Source organism: Magnolia sinica, chromosome 18, assembly GCF_029962835.1.
Source record: "Magnolia sinica isolate HGM2019 chromosome 18, MsV1, whole genome shotgun sequence".
In the NCBI taxonomy this organism is placed as follows: Eukaryota; Viridiplantae; Streptophyta; class Magnoliopsida; order Magnoliales; family Magnoliaceae; genus Magnolia; species Magnolia sinica.
In genome coordinates, this window is record NC_080590.1 from 40,630,117 (window position 1) to 40,656,623 (window position 26,507).

General features: G+C 39.4%; 2 protein-coding genes across 6 annotated transcripts; one reads left to right on the forward strand and one right to left on the reverse strand.

Moving 5' to 3' along the window:
- The first annotated feature begins 204 nt into the window (after positions 1-204).
- Positions 205-7,881, forward strand: LOC131232558 (mitochondrial outer membrane protein porin of 36 kDa-like). The gene is made up of 6 exons (XM_058228870.1): positions 205-376; positions 477-544; positions 2,440-2,550; positions 3,238-3,324; positions 6,068-6,276; positions 7,161-7,881. Exons 1-6 carry the CDS (start codon positions 328-330, stop codon positions 7,465-7,467), a joined length of 831 nt encoding a protein of 276 aa, XP_058084853.1. The 5' UTR covers positions 205-327; the 3' UTR covers positions 7,468-7,881.
- A 2,514-nt stretch (positions 7,882-10,395) lies between these two features.
- Positions 10,396-23,261, reverse strand: LOC131233340 (hypersensitive-induced response protein-like protein 1). Of its 5 annotated transcripts, none has more exons than XM_058230028.1 (7): positions 23,202-23,261; positions 21,743-21,781; positions 17,592-17,790; positions 13,602-13,722; positions 12,515-12,606; positions 12,330-12,426; positions 10,396-11,015 (listed from the first exon to the last, which is right to left on the reverse strand). In XM_058230028.1, the coding sequence occupies exons 3-7, from the start codon at positions 17,778-17,780 to the stop codon at positions 10,654-10,656; spliced, it is 861 nt and encodes a 286-aa protein (XP_058086011.1). In that variant the 5' UTR covers positions 17,781-17,790; positions 21,743-21,781; positions 23,202-23,261; the 3' UTR covers positions 10,396-10,653. The 5 variants fall into 5 exon arrangements, with proteins under 5 accessions (XP_058086011.1, XP_058086010.1, XP_058086013.1 ...); XM_058230027.1 differs by lacking the exon at positions 23,202-23,261 and adding an exon at positions 21,795-22,039 and having other exon boundaries at positions 21,743-21,761; XM_058230030.1 differs by lacking the exons at positions 21,743-21,781; positions 23,202-23,261 and adding an exon at positions 22,111-22,256.
- Positions 23,262-26,507: the final 3,246 nt, after the last annotated feature.

Below are 26,507 nucleotides of genomic sequence, written 5' to 3' on the forward strand. Positions count from 1 at the left end.
CTACGCCTGTACGGAGCTCTAAACAAGTGGGGTAGTACCTAATCCGGGCGCCTGAGCTGCGAGGCACGCAAGCCGAATAAAACGCCACGTCATTTCTCTAGTCAGTGGCCGAAAAACCCCAAAAGAAATCAACGGCAGATGCAGCAAAGATTTTTCCATGTTTTCAATTGAACGGCCTAGATTCCCCTCTCGAAATAAACAAATCCCTTATAGCCCCTCCCACGACCAAAACAGGACCTGTATAGATTAGGGTTTTCTTCTCTTGCTCTCTCGCTCTCGCTCTCTTTGCGTTTTTTCTCCTCGTTTTTGTAAAAAGGAAGGAAGAAAATGTCGAAGGGTCCGGGTCTCTACTCAGATATTGGAAAGAAAGCGAGAGGTTTGATTTTTCTCTGAAAATGTTTTTTTTTTTCCTTATGATTTTCTGTTCTTGAAATGCATTTTTCTTGATTTTTTTTTTTCCTTTTTTCATTTGATAGATCTTCTGTATAAGGATTACCAGTGCGAGCAGAAATTCACCGTTACCACCTATACTTCCACTGGCGTTGTGAGCTCTCTCTCTCTCCCTCCCTCTCTCTCTCATTATGGAATTTGTACGGGTGGGACCCATGGTTTTGTGATCCAAGCCGTTGAAATGAGGATCCTCACTTTGGATGGCCCATGCACAGAAACCTCCCCCGATTGGAAGATCCTAGCTATATGATGTTTTTGTGGCCGTTCATTTTGTGTAAGTGTAATGGGAACCAATGGCGTGTTTTATTTCTGAATCGTGTATTCGTTGGCCGGATATTGTAGGGTTAGGATTTCGTATATCTGGAAGGTTTTTGCTGTGTGGATGTTCGGCAGTAGGGCCAGCAATGGTCTTGATTGCTAAACCATGGGCCCCACTTGCCCGGCGCGCTGTGCAATGGATTTTGTTAAGGAGTTGTGTTTTTGCGTTTTGTTCTATCACGCGCCGGAATTTTGTATTTTGGAGGTGGATGTATGACGTCGTCTGTTATTCAGAACCGTCTGTTGGATGGGTCCCAATGTGGTGGACCACGGTTGGAGAATTTTTAGTGTATGAATGGTGGAAAATAGTTTGAGGCCAATTCTGACATGTCGCTCAACGAACCATGCATCTACAGTTGCCTCTTCTTGGTGCATGGGGTTGTACTGTAGATGATCTTGACTGTCTGTCTGGTGGGTCCAAATGCACTGGCTGAAATCCCAGCCGTCGACTTGGGGCATTCAAATGGATGGTGCAGAAGAGAAAAGTCTGTTGGTAGATGCTGGAGTGGGTTTTGTACCTTGGGCCATCTGTCATAGCACCATCACTTTGGCATTCTGGATTCACTAACTGTATAGCTACTTGTACGGCAGAGTCACAGCAAACCATGTTTGGTTCGCTGCACAATGATCTCGCAAGCAAAAAGTCTAGTGATTTGGATGGGTAGTATTGTACCATCCAACTCGTGCATTTTGTGATGGTGATTCAACCACTGTTTGAGACTGATGGTTTGGATGGTCTGAATCATGGTCCATTATTATGCATTCCAATTTGAGTGCAGTGCACCAGATAAAGAAGAAAATTTGTATTCTCAGACTTCTCCCTTTTTAATAGACAATGCCAGATTTCACCTTGTGTTAGTAAATGCTGATCATGTTAAGGGCCAGTTTGGATAGAGAGAATCCAAGACGTCAACATCGAAAAGCCCTGTGGAATCCACAATTTGTATTCTCAGCGATCAGTCAGTTGTTTTTTTTTTTTTTTTTTTGAGAAGTCTAGATATCCACCATTTAACTTTCTAATTCAGGTATTGTTTGAGTTTTATTAAGCTTCTGTTATCAAGGGCAATTATAAGTCATTTTTTAGCTGTTTTGCCTTTTCTTTTTTGGGCCGTTCTTTTATGTTTTGAAGTTTTCATTATGTGCTTTAAGTGATCCAAAGACTGGAATGCTTAGTTGCAAAAATATTGGACCATTTAGGTTTCGATTGTTTAAATTAGTTAAAAACTTTGTATTGTCACATTGATGTTGTTTATAATTATGAATGTACTTTGTATTCGCCTCTTTTCTTTTTCTTTTTTTTTTTTTCCAATTTTAGGAAGTTTATGTTAGATGATACATGCCTGTACAAAATGGATATTAACTTGCAGCTAAGTGGCAAACAGATTACAGATATCAGCACTCAACACTGACACATTTCTGGTTTTCCCTGTGATTATGCAGTCCATTAGCCTTTTTTTTTTTTTTGTGTGTGTGTTTCCATTCTATTGTGTTTCATCTATTATCGTTTGGTTGAGTATGTGTATTTTTCTATGGACAACACAAAAATCAGTTGCACATGGAATGAGAAAAAAAGGAGATGAGTTTGCAGTGCAAATACTGTGCACTGAGCACTACGAGAGCAGTTATATTCTGGCATGCTCATGTTTTGACAGTCTCTTTGTTAAATTGCAGGCAATTACTTCAACTGGAATAAAGAAAGGTGAACTGTTTTTAGCTGACATCAATACTCAGCTGAAGAACAAGAACATCACAACTGACATCAAAGTGGACACAAACTCTAATGTAAGAGACATCTGTTTCAGACTTTCAGCGGACCTTATCTTTTTTTTTTTTTCCTAGTGAAATGTATACATTTCCTTCCTCCTTGTAGAGGAAGACTCCAGATTGTCCCATTGCACTATAAGTTCCAGTAGTGAACCCGAAAATAAAAAGAGATTATGTTACTAAGGCAATGATGTCGACGCATGTGTTAGACATGGATGTGAGGTGCCCAATAACTTTTCTCACTGCATTCTTTATGAACCTTACAAGGGCTATACAACCATTAAATACAATGTGTCCATCCATTACCTTTTCTCATGGCATGGCAAGCATGCTAAGTGTATGATGTAGGACACTAGTGTATTATATTATATTATTTACAATATAAGGTTCTTTTGATTGACTGTTATAATATATTATTTGTTCTGTGTTCTTGTAAGTACCGTCTTTCAATTCCGCTCTGTTGGACCATATCTTTGAACATAACTGTTGACATGTCATCTGGCGATATGCATCCATTTCTCGGTACACGTTTAAATTTTATATATTTATTTATTTATTTATTTATTTTTTGTAATACTAGAAAACAGTTCTTAAGAAATGACTATGTGATACTCACCTTTCCACTGATGCTCATTTGGGATTGAATGATATCTTATGTGATGCCTTAGATTGTTTGGTTGATAGTGTTATTGGATTTTGCTCCAGCTTTTTACAACGATTACGGTCAATGAACCTGCGCCCGGGCTCAAGACAATTTTTAGCTTCATTGTTCCTGATCAAAAGTCTGGCAAGGTAAGGGATTTTCTTTGCACTTTTCCTGACATTTATAAGTTCTAATTTCAGTGTTGTAAGGAGTGATTTTTTTTTTTTTTTTGTTGCTTTTATGAACCAGAAGAACACCTCAACAGTTTAGCTTATGTAAGGTTGTTGCTTGTTAATTTGAATAGAAGTTTCCATTCATTTATGTGGCTGATATGAACATTCCTAGGAAGTAAGACTTTTATCCATAAATTGCACTGTGATGTCAGTTGTGGCTATTCTGGTCCTTCGCAACCTTCTATTTACACTTAGTATGTTTTCTTATTTTTGGGTTGTATAAAAGACTATCTATGCATTCTTTGACTGGAATGATATGCTTCTGTATTGTTGTTATTGCATGGTTAACATTTTCCCATTTGCTACTACTGGAAAAAGCAGAGCATGTCACCTTTTCTCTTCGTGTTCCTTGTCAAATGTGAAATGGTTCACAATTTCTTTCTTGGAGGATTGCAATATCATATTGTTTATTGTTCATTTCCTGGTACTTTTCCTTCCAGTTGCATCAGATGCATTATTGTTTTTGTTATTGTTTATTGTTCATGTCTACTTCATACTCTCTCAATTCCAAGAATGGTTACTATCTCCAAATGACATTCTTATAAAATGTCAGTTTTTTTTAGCATTCATGCTCAGTATTCCTCAAACCAAGTTGAATGTTTTGATTTGTAACGGTTGCAAACAAACACCTTTATGCTCATAGTAGAGATTAAGAGAAAATGAAATAGCAGCAGACTGTTTTAAATAGCGGTAGTGTGTTGCGTAGCGTTCAACCCTCAGTAGTGTGTAGCGAAATAGCGTAGCGTGTAGCGTAAGCTACACAATACTTATATTTTTTATTTTTAAAAAAGAAAAATATTATAAATAGTAAGAAAAAAGCATGTGTGTGTGTGTGTGTGTATAAATGTCACATTCTTCAAAATAAAAATCCCACAGTTAAGAGCATCAAGTACAATACAAATGTCGCATTCCTCAGCGGGCCTCACGTGGGCCATACCATAGAAAACAATGGATAGCCACAGAGATATTTAAAAATAAATGAAAAAAATGATAAAGAACAAAAAATGCACAGAAACCGGCATTCGGCATTTTAAAAAGGGAAAAATTAGAAAAAAAAACTCAAAATAACAAGTTATTTTCATTGCATATCGAAAGAAACTCACCAAGGGGAACAAACGTACCTATTGTTGTCTCAAGATGAGATTCAATTAATGAAAACTCTAAAATTTGAAGCTTCATAGTTGACGGGAACCGGAATTGGGGAAATCTGATTTCTCCTTCATTTCTTCTCCAATGATCATGAAATTGCACCAATGGACCTCCTTATAGTCTCTGCCAATTGGCCAAAGAAGCCCCTTCGATGGACTTTTGGATCGCAAGATTGAAGAGGGGGGAGAGGATGTTGTGTTCGGCGTAGGTTTCCAAGGGGTTTTGAATACCCTATTCGACTGTTTTTATTTATTTATTTATTTAAAAGTAACTTAAGTAGTTGTGGTGTGAGTTCACAACTATTTATAACAAAGAAAAAAAAAAAAACTACAGCGTAGCGCACGCTACTTGTGCTACACGCTACGCGACCGTAGTGTACGCTACGACGCTACAGGGGATTTACGCTATTTGGCATGCTACGTAGCACTATGGCAGAGCTACGCTACGTAGCACACGCTACCACTACGCTACAAGCACTACTGAAAACACTGGCAGCAGATGATCAGTTATTGAAGAAAGATTGGTTGATGTCTAGGCCAACGTGAATATGTAAATGGATGTGCTTTTGTACCACTTATACTTATGATGGTTTAAACTGAGTGAACTGATTAATCACATGAGATTATTTAGCTTCATGGTGGAATTCGTAAATTTTATACTGTTGAGGAGTTACCATGATACTTTCATCCTTAAGAAAAACTGCACCATGCAGTTTGGGTACATGTATGTTTGATAATGACAAGAGATCCCCCTTCTTTGTGTCTGGAACTGTAGATCTACCTGGGTTTAGAACTCCAGATGCACCAGTCATAAAGAACATAGGATGAACTGCACCAATGTGGCCACAAGCCCATAATCACAATATTTTTGGGGGTTATTTTAACATGATTACACCTTTGAAATGCAATTAAACCTAGCCCAGACACCACCTTCCAAGATTTTGGATTTAGATGGTCCATTGTTGTCAATCGTTTCCATGTTAGATACTTGTACCCATACTAAGCTAACAGCCGTGTAACTTCTAACCAAGCAAATATGGTTTTGAGATGCATGTGAGTGGAGAATATGAGGCCTACACTAAGAAAATAGTTACTAAATATTCATTCATGAAAGCATAAAGTATGGGCCCATGAGATTAGCGTATAATGCATAACAACACTGAGCACTTAATTTGTCATGCAAATGGGTGAACCAAAGGAACAACCGAGGCTTCAGTTGAACGGTGCTCTTCGTAGGGCTCCAAATCCCATTTATTTTTTATACTTCCAAGCATGAATGTATCATCCACTATTTTTATTTTTTATTTTTTGTATCATCCACTATGTTCAGGGTTTTATTAGTTCTCTTGTCGTGCCTCATCTATGGGTTTGAGTGCATCCATCTATGTTCAAAGTTTTCATTTCTTGTTTGTCATGCCTGCTATCTGGGTTTGAATGCATCCATCAATGGTAGGTTTGGCATTAGAACCTTTGTTCACGTCGATTTGAAACCTTAGCGTTTGTGGTTGCAGGTGGAACTGCAATACTTGCACGACTATGCAGGGATCACCACAAGCATTGGTTTGACTGCAAACCCCGTCGTCAACTTTTCTGGTGTGGTTGGGAGCAATGTTCTTTCTGTCGGAGCTGACCTCTCTTTCGACACTGCGTCGGGCAACTTCACCAAGTACAATGCAGGGTTGAGCTTCTCCAATGCCGATCTCATTGCTTCTTTGACCTTGTGAGTGGATTCAATCCTTCAAGAAGTCTCCTTGTGTTTTTAGGAATAATTAAGGGGACACAATTCTCTGCCTTGTGTTTGGTTGTCATTTGAATTCACAGTTTTGGTCTGCTATGGATGGAGCATAGTGTCAAAATTATTTTCATTGAATGATCACGTCTGATTAGTGCCCCACCAAATGAATGGCTAATAATAATTTGGGGTATGATCCAGATTAACTGGGATGATCAAACGGAACTATGATCATCTTATGGGGCTGATTTTTGGGCTATGCTTGACTGACCGTGAGGCTGATAATTTGGGTAGCCTGGGTTGTAATACCTGTATGCCAATTGCTAGGTGTATGAGTAACTGTCATTTTGAAAAATGGGGTGTGCTTGGGTGGTAGATTTGGGGCCCATGTGATGTTTGGAGGCCACCCAACCCATCCATCAGATGTGTCACCTCACTTTAATCCCATATGCCAAATCTCAGCCCGGTCACAAAACGGAACAATGGGAGGAGGGATGCCCACCCTTGATTTACACAGGGCCTCACATGAATTTCAAAACAGCCGGATTTTCAGCCTGACCCATAATCCAGATGAGACGAATGGTCGAGTGGCCCATATTTTATCTATGCAAATAGTGGGCCCTCCACACAAATCAAGGCTTGACATCCCCTCCCAAGTCCAAACTTGTTTGCTGTGGGTTGGATCACCTGATTCATGGATCAACTTGATTTTATGGTCGTGGGATTCTAAGCTTGCATCACATGGGACCCACATATGCCCAGTACCACTGGAGCATGTCCTTCAAAAAATGATGGGCATTTCAGACTTGCCCGGTCCAAACAACATTAGAAAATGAGAAACTAAGCCTGCTGGATGTGGGTCCATATTGCAGGAATGACAAGGGAGACAACCTGAAGGCATCCTACTACCACACAGTGCGCCCACTGACAAGCACGGCTGTGGGTGCGGAGCTGTCCCACAGCTTCACAAGCAACGAGAACACCCTCACAATCGGTACCCAGCATGCCCTGGATCCCTTGACCAACGTCAAGGCCCGGGTCAACAACTACGGCAAGGCGAGCGCCCTCATTCAGCACGAGTGGAGGCCCAAGTCACTCTTCACCATCTCCGGAGAGGTGGACACCCGGGCCATTGAGAAGAGCGCGAAGATAGGGTTGGCCTTGGCACTCAAGCCCTAAAGAAAGACTGACCATGGGACACAAGGAGAGAGACCTAGCTTAGGGAGAGAAGAAATGCCTCCACCCATTTGCATATGGTGCGGAATGCAATAAGGTAAACGAAAAAAAAAAAAAGAAAAAAAAAGGGAGACTAGATCAAGAGCTCTTTTTTCTTTGGTTGCTTTTTTGTCTTTGCTCTTTTGAAAGCAATGATAATGATGATGCTGGACACTGCGTGATTTGGTCTTGATGATAGGGGCCTGTAAAAATAACTCTGGCCAACGGTCAGGACCTCTGCCTGGACCTCTCTTCTCTTAGACTTTCCTTTTCCCTCTTTTGAGGTGTGATCAACGCTGGCCTGGATCATTTTTTTCCCCCCTCTGGTGGGGTACCAGCGATGCTGGTTTTTAAGTAGTCTTATTTTGCCCCTTTGTTGTATTCTTTTTTACCCCCTTTAGTCTGTGTTATATCTGCATGACGTTGAACACTCAGGTGGGTCTGATGATTAATGTGCTCTAGCCCAAACATCAAACCAATCCACTCTTCAGCTAGGCTGGGTGTGGTATGAATGGGGTTGTTAAGGATAACTCATCTGGAGAATGGACCCACCTGTACGGTGCCATTTGCTTGATGAACGACCTATCTCTTGCACATGGGTGTCGATGTTGGCATGTTTGGTGTTTGTGTATGGTTGTCCTGTCCACTAGTATCATGTGTGAGAGGTTTGGTAGCCTTGCTCACAGTGGAGAAAGCGTCTATTTGCATGGACACATGGGCAAGCGCCATCATTTGCTAGTTTTGATTGTGGGAGCTGGTCTACCATTCACCCTTTGGTGATATGGGATGTTTGCAAGTCCCTGCTATTCTTGGGCTGCCTTCTAGGGTCCATGGCAACTGTCTGGGCCGTTCTTTTTTTTTTTTTTTTTTATAAAAACCAGGTTGATTTGATGAACTTAGCCCAGCAGCTGAATGTGATTCTTTAGCTTTTTGGCGCATGAAATTAACTTGAAATGCTGCTGATAGGATAGCTGGGGTCAGAAAATCAGTCTGTATTAATTGATTATTTACAGAAGGGTCCATGATAATGGTGATATCAATTTTCAGCCCCTGGCTGCATGCGAGGTAAGGCAGCCACTCCTTAAAAAGGTGGGTGTTTTGGAAGATGGTTTGTGTTTATAAATGCTCAATTTGGATTATTTTTGGTTATTTTCTTCTGGTGGGGTCCATTTATGGATGGAGCAACGGGAAGATACCTATAGAAATTAGAACAATGGAGAAAGTGAAAGCAGCATGCGGTGCTGATCCAGTAGTCAATTGCGGAGGGATTTAACACGCCCAGCCCAAAATGTGGCTGGATTATGCATCAGGTGGGGGCCAACAGGTGGGTTGAAGAGGTCATAATGGTTACTTGGTTTATGTGGAGGGGATGATGGTCTGGTCTGGTAGAGTTGTGCAAGCAGGATGTTGGCAAGAAAAGATGGGGTCAGGTACCACCAGTTGTAGTATGATTGCTTGCAGGTGATTAGTTATTATCATCTAGAATCGCAATAATGCATTGTGCTTTATTAATTCTATGCATATGGGCAGATCATGTTTCAGTTAAGAGGGAAGATTTATAAAGTCGGACCCTCCTGATGGATGGTTTGGATATTGCATCTGTGCCCCCACTGGCACGTACTGTGGGGTGTAAATGTGCTGCCTACCACACGTGTGCATTCACTTCACGTAGGCGCGGGTCTAGCAAAGAGATGCATGGATGCAGTAACAATTACATTCCTAATTGCGCAGACTGTTTCGAGTGCACCTCTTTGAAGTGCAACCATTTTCAATCCTCTTCACATATTGGCTGTGCGTGCAACCCATTTCAATTTAAAACATTTTAAATATTAAATGAGACTTCATCTAATGAAAAATGAATATTTCTGAAATATATCTGAATTCCACATGCACGCAAATTTATAATAATGTCCCAGCTAAGAGAGAGAGAGAGAGAGAGAGAGAGAGAGAGACTGCAATACAAGCCTGTTGTATGCTAGTTTTGATGTACAGCCCACTTTTAAAAGCATTTTGCACAGAGAAAAAATATTGTGAAAATTAGGTTATATAGATAATCATACAATGACAGGTCCTAGGTAATCTCTTCTAATGATTTTTTTTTTTTAAAGCAGTTTGGATTGCTGCAGTAATACTGCAGATTTCGGTCTCTGATCTCTGAAGTCACAACATTGTGGTTTCTCAGTCACCAATCACTACCAGTAACACTGCAGTTTCATTAACACCAAGGTGGTGGCTTTGAGACCATGTCAAGAATCCAAAACTGCAAGCTTGAGCACTCCATTTTTCGAGAGACGATAAAAATGATTCTACACAAGGAAATCAACAGCTACTTCAGCAAGTCCACTTTTATCTTGAGTTGATAAGAGTTTAGGTCGCATTTGGGAGTGTCCCCAAGCAAATCACCTTTGGGTTGAAAATGTTGTGAGAGGAGAATGCTTTGAACTTAAACACAGTGACATAACATTTCATCTGTTTCAAGTAAATGTATGAGGCCTACCTGGTGGAAAAGAATTATGTCAACCTCGAATCGATGTACCTCAATACATACCTTTTGATTCTTGATCCCTCATGGGTGCATTTGGTTGCACCAAATATCACAAAATATCATGATAACTAATCATATTTGTTACAACCAAATGCAACCTAAGGGCCTGTTTGGACGCATGCTTTTGCTACTCAGCATTTTAGCGCTACTTTGTCAAGTGGGAGATGAGATGGGTTTGCAAAGTGCATCCAGACACACATCTTCAATTGCTGCTTGGATCAAAATGGACTTTAGGACTCAAACACCCTTTTGAAGGTCCAAAGGAGCCCTAAGCTAGGTAGAGCAGGTGTACTGAAGAGGCAAGTGGATGAGGATGAGGATGAAGATGCAGAAGTTGCAATTAGTGATAAAGCTGAAGAGAGTGAAGCTACTATATCAAAAAATACAAGCAAATGGGAGAGAAGCCACATATACAATTCTACAGGTTTTTACGTCATTAAAATTGGGAGAATATAAACACATATTCAGGCAAACGACACATATACTAGACCTTGCAAAAGCAAAGGAAACAAACAATCACCATCTGAAGAAAAAACCCACAAAAGACTTGGTAAGAGTCTGCGAACACATACCCCACAACATAGTTTGTGCCAAAACACTAAAATTTATTGGTGGGGCGCGGATCCCTGTAGCAACCCGTCACGGATCTGACTGGCAACATCACGGACAGCTCCGGGTCCATGGGGAATGAATACGGCAGAAGACTTGGAGGACGCACCAATCTCCTTCATCGTGTCGAAGTACTGAGTAACCAGAACCATATCCATGACGTCCTTTGCCGTTGTCCCTGGCACATTGACAGAGAAGCCGAGGACGCTGTCTCTCAATCCATCCACAATTGCTTGGCGCTGACGGGCAATGCCCAAGCCTGACAGATACTTGGATTCTGCCTCACCCTCAGCTCGCTTGATTTGCAGGATTTTCTCGGCTTCTGCCTTCTCATTCGCTGCCACCCTAAGCCTTGCAGCTGCAAGAAATTAAACGAGGTTTATGAGATGAGATAAAGAATATACATTTAACATAAAAGGCTCGGATGCCCACATGCATCAGGCATTAGCCTGTGAAACCAGGTTGAGTGTTAAGCTAACCAACAACCAGTTGTAGGTGCTGATTACTCAATGAAGAATATATTAGGACAATTAGAAATGCATTAAAATCACGAGCAATTATGAGGAAGGTCTCACCCACAACTATTAGGGGTGTGGGGCACACCAAGGTGTATGTATGGTAGCCAACCGTCAAGTGGGCCACCACGCAAATTTCAATGTTTTTGGGTGGTGGTCCAGTGTTCTCTCATGTGGCCCACGTGAGGATTGGATCGGCGTGATTTTTGGGCCATCCTATTTTCATGATAAGGCACGCCAGTTGGATGGATTGTATGTCATACATACACTACGGTGGGCCCCACAGATAGTTGCAGAATTTTTTAATCTAGAACTAATTGCATGTGAGACCTTTCTGCAAATATATGATGCTCAAGGGAGCTTTTGTTTCCATCCAAGTCAATCATAGGGTGGGCACATGGTGGACAGGAGAAACATCTCCACGTCTCTCAAATCAGATGATCCTAATCATTCGATTTAGGTCCCAATAAATTTGAACCATTGATTGCAATTGTCCAATTTCATCAGATGGGGATAGGATCATCTGGAGGAGATATTGGGGCATGGCATGTACCATGATAGCTTCCACTGTCATTGGAAGGTGGCCCACCTATACCATAGCTGGGTTGAATAAAAAAAGAAAGAAAGGAAAGAAAAGTTGATTCTCTCCATTGGGCATCATACATGCAATACATCTAAAAATACATCAGCAGTGTATAAATAGTAACAAGAGGAAAGTAGGATTGCAAAATAAACGTTGCAATTTTTAAAAGCGACTGAATCTTACAGTCAGGGCCACTTTGGATTGTTCGAATCTAAAAAGCAACTGTGGGAAATAAAACGTTTTCCACAGATGTGATGTTCCTGCCGGTTGTGAGTCTTGCAACAATAAAGTAACCAATGGAAAATGGTTTTCCTTTCCATGGATTTCTCTAAAAAAAGGTGATTTCCCTTTCCTACCAAAAGCCTAATGATCCTGTTTTCCACATTTTTTGAGAGATAATACTCTTTGACCTTTGACCTTTCCACTTTTCCATGAAAATCACATTAACAAAACCAAACAACCTTTTTAGGATTCTTTTCCATGGTTTTCCTCAAATGTGATATTTTTCTTTCCAAATCTACTTTATAAATTCCGCTAATCCAAATAGGTCCTTACAAGAAAATACTTGCATTACCTGCATTGATTTCATTCATGGCTCGCTTCACGTGCTCATCTGGCTCTATATCAACAATGAGGGTCTGAACAATCTCAAACCCATAAGCAGACATGGCCTGTGGAACAGAGAGGAAAGCAATGGCTTTAATGAAGTTGCAGTCAATATGCATGGAGATGTCTAAATAATTATAACAGATCGAGCACCTTCTCAAGTTCATCTTCAACTGCTTTCGCAATGTCATTCTTCTGCTCGAAAGTATCGTCCAGGTTGAGCTTTGGGACGCTAGCTCTAATTACTGAAAAATAATATAAGCAATCTCAGTTCTCTCCACACAAATGTTAGCGATCACAAGCACATGTCCAAATGTAAAATTGTGTCAACCCTCGATTACTATCACGAAATTCTATGTTTTTTTCCCCTTCTTTTTTATCAGACCCAAAGTAATTCTCTCTGATAAAACTATAAAAGGGAATGACAAAGAGACATCAGGTGGTTGTGATTGTAGATATTTCATCAGGTTGATGCACAATCAACAGGAAGTTATTTTTGTAGATATGAGAGTTGCTATTTGAGAGGCTCACTAGCCTTAACCAAGGTTCAAAAGAAGGCATTATGAAACTGCAACAGCCATATACTCTAAAGCCTGCTCCTAGTTTTGCTAGAATGGGCCAATACACAGTTGGAACCAGTCAATCTGAACCACTGGATCACACTGAAATCCAAAGCCCACATAAATCACATATCATGGTTCGTGTAAGACAGCAATGTTTCAACTAGTTGAGGTTTTTCTACCAAAGGAGATGGCTGAAGAAGGACGAACCAAAATTCTATTTTCATTCGAGAAAAGCTAGCATGTCACCACTTTCTTTCACTTACATTATTGGTGGATCTACTTTGGTACACATGGAACACCTATACAAGGGTCTGAAATGTCGACTCTGTGGGACATCATGGATGGGCATAGGCCAAAACTCACATTGATTAGACAATCCTAACATTTCAAATGGAGGTTCTTTTTACAATGAAAGCAATGTACCATCAACAGAACTTTGGTAGATCATTCCTCACCTTCCTAAAAAGTCCTCCAAACTAATGGTATGGATCATCCAGTCTATGATTTTTTGGCCATCTAAAGTGGGTCCTGTCACATGATTGGCGACTTGGAACTCGACATGTGCCATGTGTACAAAAATCCAGCCCCTGATATGTAACTTGGAGATATGCGCTCAATACAGTAGTCAATCTCTACATATGCATACGCAAGGAACATTTGAAGTTTCCAATTCATACCATCAAACACGTATGCCTGGATTTGACTCCTTGTATTGCTGAGTTTATAGAATGCATCATTCGCCTTATCAGCAAGGGCACGGTATTGGATAGATGCAACGACATTGACAAAAACATTATCCTGCAGAGGAAACAAAGAAGAAGAAATGAGTACTACTACTAACTGAACAATGAAGACACAAGTCACATATATGGTACCCTTTTTCACTGTAAATTTGGAAGTGAATAGCATGTGCATTTTCATTTAGGATATGAGAAAATACACATTCTGACTGATAGACATGAAATATGGCTTCTGTCAAGCAAGGTAAAAGGATAATGTTCCTTATCTTGTGCACACCAGGATATTCATATATAGTGTAAATGTAACTGTTATCCAGACTATTTATATTCAAGATAATATGGTATCATAGAGCTTAGCAATATTAAAATTACACAGCAACCAAATGCTAGTGATCTCTATAGAAAGAAGAAAGATCGCTAGGGATGCTACAAGGGCAGGTTGGGTTGGGTTGAGGGTCCCCGAGCCCGACCTGATCTCAAAAGGACCCAACCTGAATTCCGATCTGAGGCCACCCAAACCCAATCAGACTTCCTCCACATCGCACCCAACCCGACCCAAATACATGGGTTGGTTCCAAACCCAACCTAACCTGACCTGAATTTGCTCAACCTGAACCCAATTTGATTTCAAATTGGGTTGGCATTTTCCAACCCAAACCAGAGAGGACCTTGACAGCCCGACCCAAACTCAGGTTGGGACAAAGAAGCTAAACTGGGTAGCCCAAAATTTTAAAGTGAAGCCACAAATCATGACGTGTGAAAATCACTAGTCAAATTATGTGATCCTGCTTACAAGGGCAATCAAGTTCCTTCAAAATGTATGATTCGGGAGCCATCTCAATAATTCATCCAGTTCAAAACAGTTTGCTTACAATGATATTTTAAAACCTATCATTTAAGTCCGATCAGAAGCCACATCATTGTGATTTTGTTTATTCAACACACAGGATACAATAAGAAATAATTGAGCTCCATGAATTCTCATTATCTCCTCAAGCCAAACCATATGAAACTCAACTTTTGACATTAAAGCACCCTTCAGATGCAGAATCACCACAGATTACTAGAGATTTCATTTCTCCATAGTGTGCTGAATAAAAGAAGAGAGATGATCACATACATCCCATGCATGCAACTCCTTAAAACGTGCCAATCTGCCACGTGTTTGACATTTGAGCTATGCAAAAGGTAGTGGTCCTTGAAAATCATTGAGTGTAATAAATCGGGCCAACCCACACACAAGGTTGGCTACATGCCTTTTGGATCACATCGGCAGGTAGGCATACTCTTTTCTCTGGATGATCTCGATGGTGGGGCTCACCTCTTGCACAACTCAGATGTCAAACACATATGACATTGGGGCACTTTTTTTTACTGGAATGCACGTGATCATTCCTTGGTAAAGAAATGTCATGGGACTAAGAATAAATAGATTGAAAAAAAAAAAACACAGGCTTATGCTAGGTAGTAGGATCCCTTAAGATACTACTAAGCACCATAGAATACAACCATGCAAAACAAAGGGGATCTAGAAGTTTACAACTGACGTTACTAGGTTATTGGTACCGCATTTTTGTGTGGTACATCTCAGGTTGTTAGGCTTTACAACTTCAGAGTAAGGGGATAAATCCAGACACTCATGCTAGATAATAACTCTACGGACCTTTTCTTACATAAGTAGAGCAAGACAGACACACCCAACCTCAAAAAGATGGGTTTCTTGCAAAAGATATGATCAATATGCATAGCACTGCATATAGCACAGGCTTGGGAGAAATAGCAGACGAAGCTATGATAAAGCATTGAATATTGGCACATGCACACAAATACCACACATGCACATGGAATTTATCAGATACAAATACATAGCCACATATGTTCAACTTTTATAAGCAAAAGCTCATGGTGATTAGCCTTTCCATGATGACATCACTGTTTCAAATGAAATGTTGGAGGAACATAGGAAGAATGGTGTTGGAAACTAAATCAGATGATCACGAGCATTGGAAGCTTGACTCCAAAAATTGCATCTCCCACAACAGTACGAAAACTGTATCATACTTTATAGCCCCCAAATGCCATAGGAGTCAGCAAGAAACTGAGCAATGCAAATATGTATTTATAAGTACTTCATAGCAATTCTAAAATTGTTTGAAGTGCATTATACACTACCAGTTCATTTACACATCTACTCCCCAGATAAAGCACTAGGAAGAGTATCTTGCAATTTTATTGGCTTCCAACACGACTATGAAAAGTTTGGCAAAACAATGTCAAATAATGTGAGGAAAAAGATTAAAATTTCATGCAAAAGAAGCCTAAAAATAGCAAAAAGAAGTCACTGTCAACGAAGATATAATCTAATCTCTGAGGCACTCAGCCCGCTGGATCGTTACCCTTCTTCTATACTTACTCAAATTCACTCTCACGGAAATCCACAAAGATGTGATTGCCCGCAATTGATTTTACATGCAAAGATAAAAATAATAATCATATACCATTCATCTTAGGCAAGCGATTCAAGCCAACTTGAATTGCTAGCATAAAGCTGCATGCAACTTGGACTAGGCAGGAAGCTTCTCAATCAGACAAAATTCTCACTAAAAATAAGAGCGATAACTTGGTGTAACCATATACTGCACTAATTTTCTAGTCAACTCAGCTCATGCAAGTTACTCCACTAGTTGCTTACTGAGTTTCTGGTCAAGAAAACTCAGCAGCTTTGTTTAAAAAGAAATTCTTAGGCAAAACACTGACCTGGCCTATATTATTATGAACCCAGCACTGTCTAAACTTGGGTCCATATTACACAACTCGACAAGGCTGTGATAATTTTGACTCACTGTTTCACTTTTCATAGATATTATCTAAGAGCTCTGCTAAGCAAAAATGTGTGTGCAATAACGCCACACATGTGCCTGCATGAAACATAGGTGTGAGATCAAATCCATCCATCAGGTTTGTCTGAACTTGCACATGCTTTCCCAAGAAATAAATCTGGTCCACTCAGCATATGGGACATAATATTGGAAACATGTGGATGGGTTAAAAACTTCAGCCAATTTTTTCAGAGCTGTACATTTGTTTTGCAAACTATACCCCACCTGACCAGTAGATCAATCTGATTCTTGGTCAAGGGCATCAATATAGTGGTGCCATTCTCATGGAAGGATTGGATCTCCAATCTATCATGACATGCTGGCACGTGTGGCAAGATCATGAGCTTATTGCACACATGTGTGGGCTTAGCAGGGCTCTATTTCTAATTTGGTTTACACTTTTTTCCCTTGGGTTTCTAAAGATGGTTTCAAATACATATCCTATTATCAGTTTAGGTTCCAACCCATGGCTCACTAATAGACAATGAGTTTCAGCACTGAGGTCATGGGTTTGAGTACCCATGTGGGGTGTGTGTGCGCATTAAAAAAAAAACTATTATCAGTTCATTTACACATCTTTTCCCCAAATAAAGCACAATGAAGAATATCTAGCAATATTGTTGATGTCCAACACGACTATCAAAAGATTTGGTAAAACAATATGAAATCATGTGAGTAAAACATATGAAAATTTCATGCACAAACAACATACAAATAGCCAAATGAAGTCGCAGCCAACAAAGATACGACCTAATCTCTTACCAATGGAATGTATAAATACATCCGAGGGATATAAGAAGACAAAAGAATAAGGCTGACCTGGGAATGACTGAAATACATATTTATATTTCTGACAAATTGGATTAAACTCCCATGAGAACATGAATTTCAGTAACAAAATGTATAAAAACGCAGATAGAACCGCATAAGCACTAAAGGGCATGCCCATAATGGTAAAGGAATATCACTCAGAACAAAAAAAAATCAGATCTCAGAAAACATGTATTCTTGCATATCTAGTATTATCACACTCAGAGAAGCGACAAACCTTTGTCTTTGTCTCGCATCGCACATCCAATTGCTGCAGCCGCAGTGATAGATGACCAGCTACTTGACTACCAAGAAACCACGGCAAGCAATGACATCCTGGGTCGAGAACTTCGTCAAACTTACCAAACCTTTCCTTGATAGCTACAGTGGATTGATCAACTTGTATACAGCAAAGCAACTGACCCATTTTCTGTTTTCTACCATCCAAAAGAAAATGTCAATTAATGTTAAGTGTGTGCTAAAAAAACAGATAGTTGGACAGGCATAATTGGTGCAGTAAAACCTCATTGCAGTTGAAGAGGAAAAGCAAACACAGTGAAACCAACATATATTCAGCAGGCTTGTACAAGCACAGGGAATATTGTGGTCTGGGTACTAAAAGTCCTCACTGAAAAATGGGAGCAAGCAGGATCACATGTGCAAGGTCGTATTGAAACTGCAAATATTGTTGCATTATAATGTCAGACTATTGATCTGGTAAGCCACAGCATGGATAGGCAGTGTCCCAAAAAGAAAATAGGTTGGACTGTGACAACCATAAGCTTAGGTGGTACTGGGAAGAAGTGGAGTCCACGTGACGAATACATGACATCCAACTTGTCCATCAGGTGGGTCGCCTCAATGTTAACCCCCGGTGCACAAAAATCAGCCCAAACAGAAACTCAGGTGGGCCACATAACAGGGGACAAGTTGAGAGAGGACCCCAAGCCTTCATCTGTCATGTATGAAGGGTCAGGAAAAAAATCAGGCTGCACTGCAACTCAGGTGGACCCACTGTTTGGAGTATCCCCGATATTATTGAAATATTCCTGATATTATCCGTATCTCCAGCTCGGTGATACTGATAACATTGGTAGGCTCAGAAATTCCAGGTATTGGAGATGTATCGCTAAGCATCTCCAGTGTATCGATATCACCAACGTATCACCAATATTTTCAATTGTATAAATTCCAAGTGTCGCTTGTATCACCAATGTATTGCCAATATTTCAATAATATCGCCAAAATATTTTTAAAAAAATCTATTTCAAAATATATTTTTTATGTGTGCATGGTCGTATACAATGTTCAAATTATTGATGATAATATCGATCCTATCGCGATATTATCATTATCGCAAATATGAAAGATATTGAGACCATAATCTTTCATTTCCTTTTCAGTTGTTGACGATATCTCGGTGAAACATCACGTGTTGTTGATATTATGAAATATCAATGGATGTTTAGATAGAAGCAATGGATGGGATGGTCGGACTGGTTTCTTACGACAACACATGCTTTTAGACCCTCATAAAATGGAAACTTATTGTGTATGCATTTTTTTTTTTACAATTTTTTTATTCGTAAATATGAAATCCACATTTTAGCATTTCGTGAAGTTTCACTGAAAAATTCTATAGTTTTCCCTGTGTTTCCCCAATGTTTCCCTACATTTCCGGTTATCGACGATATTATCGGTGAAATCGATACTGTTTCTGTATCCTCGAGCAGCAAAATTTGTAGCAATACCAGTACTTCGAAGTGGACCTGTTGACATCATGTGACGTCTCCTGGTAGGAGGGATGTCCAGGAATCTCCTACCAGGAGACCCTCTCTCCCCATTTCTCTCTCTTTAACTCTCTCTCTCTCTCTCTCTCTCTCATACGGTTTTTTGAATGGTCGTACATACGTACGTGTGGTTCCCCACCTCTAGTGCTTTGTGAATCTTAGTTTCCCTAGGTTTTCGTTAGGGCTTTCTCTTGCGGTGTTATCTATATAAGGAACACAGGTTTAGAGAGAGCAATATTTTTCTATGGCATCTTTTGGGGTTTTTTGGGTGACAGATTTTTTGTGTGGTAGGAGTGAGAGGTAAAAGCCTTGTAATTTGGTTTATCTTGTTTTTAGTTAAGGATAAAACTCTATTTTGCTGCCCCATGGAGTAGGCATATTGCCGAACCTTATAAATCCTAAAGTTTTGGATTGTGTTGATTTTCAAGCTCTGGGGTTCCTGAGGGGATGCATCTGATAAAAGGTTGGATGTGATACACACACCATGTTAGCCCCACTTCGGCCAAATACCACCATAGCTTATGGTCGTATTGGTAGGACTGGAGCGCTTCCAGTTCAATAAAAACTTCCTAGAGAAGGGTGTGTAGCACAATATGTTCGGAACTACATATGCCCTAGAAATAACTCCGAATTGAAAACTGGCAAATAATCATGGAAGAAGGGTGAATTGAATTTCAGCTTGCCTAGGTATAGGAGCATGAAATTGGATCCAGCTGGAACTAGACAATGATGTATGGGCTTTGGACTAGAGAATAGACATAAAAAACATTAATGTCATTTGGAAATATTGATGCAATCGCCCCATATCCTACACATGCACTCTCCACATGTGTGCATAAGAAAAAGGCCCACTTTCCTTTCATATCTCTAATTTCCTTTTCTTTCATTTCTATATTAGGAAGATTTTTTACCTTAATGTTCTTTCTTCTTTTAGAGTTGGCTAGCTAGGAATCATATTTTTCGATTCCATAGATTACGTTGAAGAATGTAAGCACTCATTATAAATGAGGCTTAGGCCTATGGAATAAGACATAGTTGAATGGTATTCTCTTTGAGCAAATTCTTTTGTTCCTCTACGGTAGTCATTAAAGGGGGAAGTGATCTATAATATAAGACTAGAGGACTGTTGAGCTTGCTCCCAGTCATTGCATTCTTTTTCTCTTTTGTGGTTCGAACTTCAATCTGGTATGTTGAATTTCATTGCAATTAGTTTATTCCTTGATCTAGTTGCATTAGATATTCGATTCTATACTGCATCCAAACAAAGCTGCTGACTCATATATGACCCTAGGTTTTGGCATTGTACAAATATGTTTCTTTCAACGATCTTTAGAAACATGTAACATGTGGTAAAAATATGATATCATGCCCACATTTACTGAACTCATATTCCCATAAAGGAATCTGATCTTGACGGGTTTGGTTAAAATCAACCTTTCCCGACCCAGGCCTCAAACTGCAGGAAACCAACAGTTAATAAATTAGAACCTCATACAAGAAATAAGATGCACCACAATTCCGAGATTACCAGAAGGAAAAGGAATTTTAATTCTGACGAACTTAGCTAATTCAACTCATGAATTACCAATTCCTAAATTCACACAAATTCATTTCTTAATTTGGCCCAATTCACTAGTTGCATTCCAAACAAATTAATCAAAATTCGTGAATTGTTGAGCAACAAATTTACCCAAATTCCAAAGCTAGCAGGTGTGATCAAAATAGGAGTTCAAGATTATTTGAATAGAAGAACTAGGATTTGTAAGCAAAGAGAATGAATAGATGCTGAGAATTCAAACAAATCCAATCTGGAAACTCAGGAATTTATGCAATGAATCATATGAACCAACACCAACCAAGGCAAATTGGATTCACTGGAAACCCTACAAACTACAACTGCCTATGAAACTAGTAACTAACAGTGGAATCTTCTTGCAAGCCCCAAAGATTATACTCAGGAGGTCGTTATCAATAACAGAAACATTCAGCGCTAGAACAAAGAACTCTGAAATATTTATGAACGTTTACAACTGTCCCGTTACATTTCTATGACTTGCTGCCTTCAAGTGCGTATTTAAGTTTCTGCAAATTTTGCTTTACGATTTCCCAAAAGATCCCACTGCATAAACATAAATGTTTTCATTTTTTTTCTGAAAGGTGTGTTTCTTAATTCACTGTGTTACATGATATATCATTTGGGTATTTACCATATTCATAATATTCCGAGAATTTCCATGCCAAACATCAGACACCCATGTTCAGTATTTGAAATTCGAACAAATACAAAGCTTCCAGCAATGAGTATTGTAACATTTACAGATCACCATTTTTATGCACTAACATGTTATATAATAACTAGATATCCTCAATTAATTAAAATTCAACAATACCCAAATATAATAATCCCATAACTAAGGAAGCTTAAAATATTTGTAAACGAACCACCTATGCTAATGGTATTTTCACAAATATACCAATAAAATCCACCTCTTTCCAAAGCCAAAAACACACGTATTTTGGAAAACCCAGCTGGGATCTAGCATCAACATTAAGAAAGAGCTCATAATTGAAGCAATCAAGCTATAGAAAAACTACTTACTACACGAAAGCTCCTCTTCAACAAACAAAAGCACCAAACCTGACTTGCCAAAAACAAAAGTGAGATGGGTTCCCCTTCAAAACTCAAGTTATATAGACATGTAAAGTAAAATTTAAAAATAGAACAGCTTGTAATACAAGGCAAGTTGCTGCCTAAAATATCCTATCTCTAACTCTTTCGAAGAATGTAATTCAATATAATGTATTTATAATCTGTTACATGAATTGATATATATGGACAAGCTGGATGCGGAGCCTTTGAGAAATTGTATGAAAGATACATAGAAGATACAGATAAGAACAATACAAGAAGAATGTATGCACAAGTCAACCGAGTGATCCGGATCACACGTTTGTATGAGATATTACCTTATGGGTCTTGAATTATTGTTTTGAGTGTTGGAACCCACAGAATTGAATATGAAAACAAGAACAAGGATACAGATCCCTTGATAGGTACATTTAACAAATGATGGTATTGATGCATACACCCCTTTCTTCTACTTTTTGGTGTTATAGTAGTCCCCATTCAAGTACACCAAAAGTGGAAGAAAGTGGTGTATGCATCAAAATTAGGGGGTGTAAATATCAGCTTATCCACCTTTTAGGGTCTAGGATACAATGTGCGAATGCAACAACTCACATAAACCACGGCAGCTCATTTACCCATTCATATCCAAATCGCGGGCCCCACTATAGACGCAGCATACGACTGAAACGAGACAGCGGCAGTGATCAGATGATCCTGACCGTCAATTGGCGTTGGCCAATCGAATGGATGGTCGGTGGTCCATACCCAATTGGCAAAATCAAACGATTAAAACCGCCAGATCACCGCTCGCCAAACGCAAAAGGGCCCAAAATTTGAACGATCCAGAAATGCATGCTATGATCCCAACTGTCAATTGGAGTCTGTCCATCGAATCGACAGTCGGGAGGAAAATGAAATCAGGCAGCAAGCAGTTCATACCCTAATTGAAAAAATCAAACAATCAAGCTCGTCAGAACACCGAGATCTTCAGGAGATGATCCAACCATGAAAGGGCCCACAATTTGGACGATACAGATAGGTGTGAATGGATGCGATGGTCGAGATGGATGAGTTACCGCAATGTACTGAAATGAGTGCAAACGCACATTGTAATCAGCTCAATAAGATAAGGATTGCAATTTTAAAAAGGAAAGAAAAGATTAAAAAAAAAATGGTCGATTCTTTCGTTTTCTACCCACCCAAAATAGAGCATTATTCATAGTAAAAACCATCACCATCACATTCGATGTAATTTCTTCTTTTTTCGCTCTCTAATTGGAAAAAAGGAAAATAACAATAAATAATAATAATAATAAATAAATAATAAATAATAAATAATAATAAAATAAAAATAAAAATAAAAATAACAGAAGGAAGAAAATAGAAGAAAAAAATGCTTCTGAAATTATAAAAGGAGAGAAGAAACTGCCTCTTTCGAACTTCAAAGTTCTTCTTCTCTTCTAAAGCAGATGAGAAAAAGGCCAAAGAGAATAAATCTGGTTTTTTTTTTTTATTTTTTTTTATTTTTAATATAAAGGTTTCGTGGATGTATTGGGAAGCGGATTGCGTCCTGCCCCCGCCTGGACGATAATCTGTCCGGCAGGGATGAGTGGGGCACACCGTGATGTATCGGTTTTATCCACGCCGTGCATCCATTTTTTAAGATCATTTTAGGTTACCAGCCCAAAAATTAGATAGATTCAAAGCTAAAGTGGATCACACAATGGGGATTTTATTCCCACCATTAAAACGTTCTACCTCCCCATAAAATTATCCACGTCAAAGTAACCTTATGAATATCAAATAAACATTATGCCCCCCCATGGGAAGGTTTCAATAATCAATGGTGGGTGTCATTGAAATAGTTGGCTCCTGTCGTATGGTCTGATGGATTTCTGGATGTGCCAAATTTTTGGGATCATTCTCTAAATGATCTTAAAAAATGGATGGATGGCGTGGATAAAGCTCATACATCACTGCGAGTAGAGTGGGGCATCGTGTAGAGTCGGATCGGATTGGGTTCAACTCAACTTAGTCCGAAATCGAGTCTGGGTCATCTGACTCGAATCGATCTGGACCACTACGGGCCTAATCCAATCCGAGTCCGACTCGGTCAGGGAAACTGAGTTGGATCGGATTGGGTACAATTCAGATCGGTCGTGATTTTATTTTTATTTTTTATTTTTGAAAATTAAAAAAAATAAAAAATAAAAATCTAAAATGCACTCATCAACGGACTACTAGCGGCACATGGCCGGCCAACAAGCCACGACTGCACAACAAGCCAATGCGGTCCACCAACGAGATAGGGTAGGCCACCGCTCCAAAATAGTACAAAATACAGGCTAAATTTTAAAAAATATATATAAATAAAAATGAAACCTAGGTACCTACCTGATGAATGGAGATGAGGAGTGGGCCGGGCTATAGAGTGGCTGGATCGAGATGGCTGGGTGCAGTGCTCGTTCGGGTCTGCTGAGTGGAGTGACCGGATCCGGGATCGGGATCAGGAGTGGTCTGATGAGTGGGCCGGGCTGCTAAGTGGAGTGGCCAAATCGGGATCAAGATGACGAGATGGCTGTTTGCTAGTTCGGGTAGAGAAAGAGATTTTGGACATTTAGGGTTCAAGCATGAGTGGTAGGTAGGGTAAAAAGTAAAAGAGAAATACACACACACACACACACTCTAGATCGATTCGGATTGGATTGACATTGATCCGAACTCGATCGGTAGAACGGTTATATATATACTTATTAATAAATCTGGATCGGATCGGTCCAGATTGACATTGATCCGAACTTGATCCGATGAATGGTCGGATCTCACTGATTCTACTCGAAACGCATCGATCTAGGCCATCGGTTCGGTTTCTGCTCAACTTTAACTGCGAGCCCCTAGAGAGTCTCTAAGAGTCTTTGCCTAGACCTAATTAGGTCTAGGCAAGGGCAAGATACAATCTACTTTCGATGTGTTGATATATCATGGTATGATCCGTGTTATAATAAATTTTGAATTATATTAAATAGTGTATAAATGAGATGATTTTAAAGTCATTTGAAAGTTTATCAAATTATCATTTCAATAAATATAAGATCATTAAATTGAATATATAATTAGAGAGTTATGATTATTTTTGTGAGATCGATAATCATCATTCATGATGAACTTTGAGCTTACGTTTTGACTATTAAATAATGTTTAAATGAGATGATTCCAAAATCATTTTAAAGTTCATCAAATTAGCTTTCCAACGGGCTACTGAGTGGCCGGATCGAGATGGCTGGGTGTATTACTCGTTCGGGTCTGCTGAGTGGAGTGACCGGATCGGGATCGGGATCGGGAGTGGTCTGATGAGTGGGCCGGGCTGCTGAGTGGAGTGGCCGAATTGGGATCAAGATGATGAGATGGCTGCTTGCTCGTTCGGGTAGAGAAAGAGATTTTGGAGATTTATGGTTCAAGCACGAGTGGTAGGTAGGGTAAAAAGTAAAAGAGAAATACACACACACACACACACACACACACACACTCTGGATCGATTCGGATTGACATTGATCCGAACTCAATCGGTTGAACGGTTATATATATGCTTATTAATAGATCTGGATTGGATCGGTCCAGATTGACATTGATCCGAACTCGATCCGATAAACGGTCGGATATGACTAATTCTACTCGAAACGCAACGATCTAGGCCTTCGGTTCGGTTTTTGCCCAACTTTAATTGCGAGCCCCTAGAGAGTCTCTAAGAGTCTTTGCCTAGACCTAATTAGTTTTAGGCAAGGGCAAGATACAATCTACTTCTGATGTGTTGCTATATCATGGTATGATCCGTGTTATAATAAATTTTGAATTATATTAAATAGTGTATAAATGAGATGATTTTAAAGTCATTTGAAAGTTTATTAAATTATCATTTCAATAAATATAAGATCATTAAATTGAATATATAATTAGAGAGTTATGATTATTTTTTTGAGATCGATAATCAACATTCATGATGAACTTTGAGCTCACTTTTTGACTATTAAATAATGTTTAAATGAGATGATTCCAAAATCATTTTAGAGTTCATCAAATTAGCTTTCCAACGAGCACAAGATCAGGATTAATGACTCACAATATTTATCTGTAATTTACCGTCAATATCAACGATCCTCACTGATATCGGCAAGGCACCCTACAATATTCATCCAACTCAATATCTTTCATTACAAATATCAACTTTATCTAAAACTTTTGTAGCCTACGATAAGGTTTTAATAGTGGGCATTCATCGCCATTATTTCCCTGCGGTGTAGTCCACCTTACATTTAGATCTACCTAATGTTGGGCTCATACAATAAAATGATTTGAATGAACAATGTGGATGAGGCCGAAAAGCACATACGCAATTCAGGTTAGGTGTCGATGCAGTCATGCAGATTGCTTGTGATTAGCGGTGGGCATCGAGTCGAGTTGGACCGGATTGAGTCCAACTTGAATCGGTTTGAAATTTCAATGAATTGATCCGAACTCGATCCGATCTGGGACCGAGTTCAGGTCATCTGACTTGATCCGATCCGTTACATTGCTGGCCTGATCCGAACCGAGTTCGACTCGATCAATAAAATCGAGTCAGATCGAGTTGGGTATGGTTCGGATTGAGCCTTTTGCTTTATTTTATTTTTTTTTGAATTTTTTTTAAAATATGATTTTTGCCGTTAAAAAAATTGTAGGGCCCACCATAACGTTTATT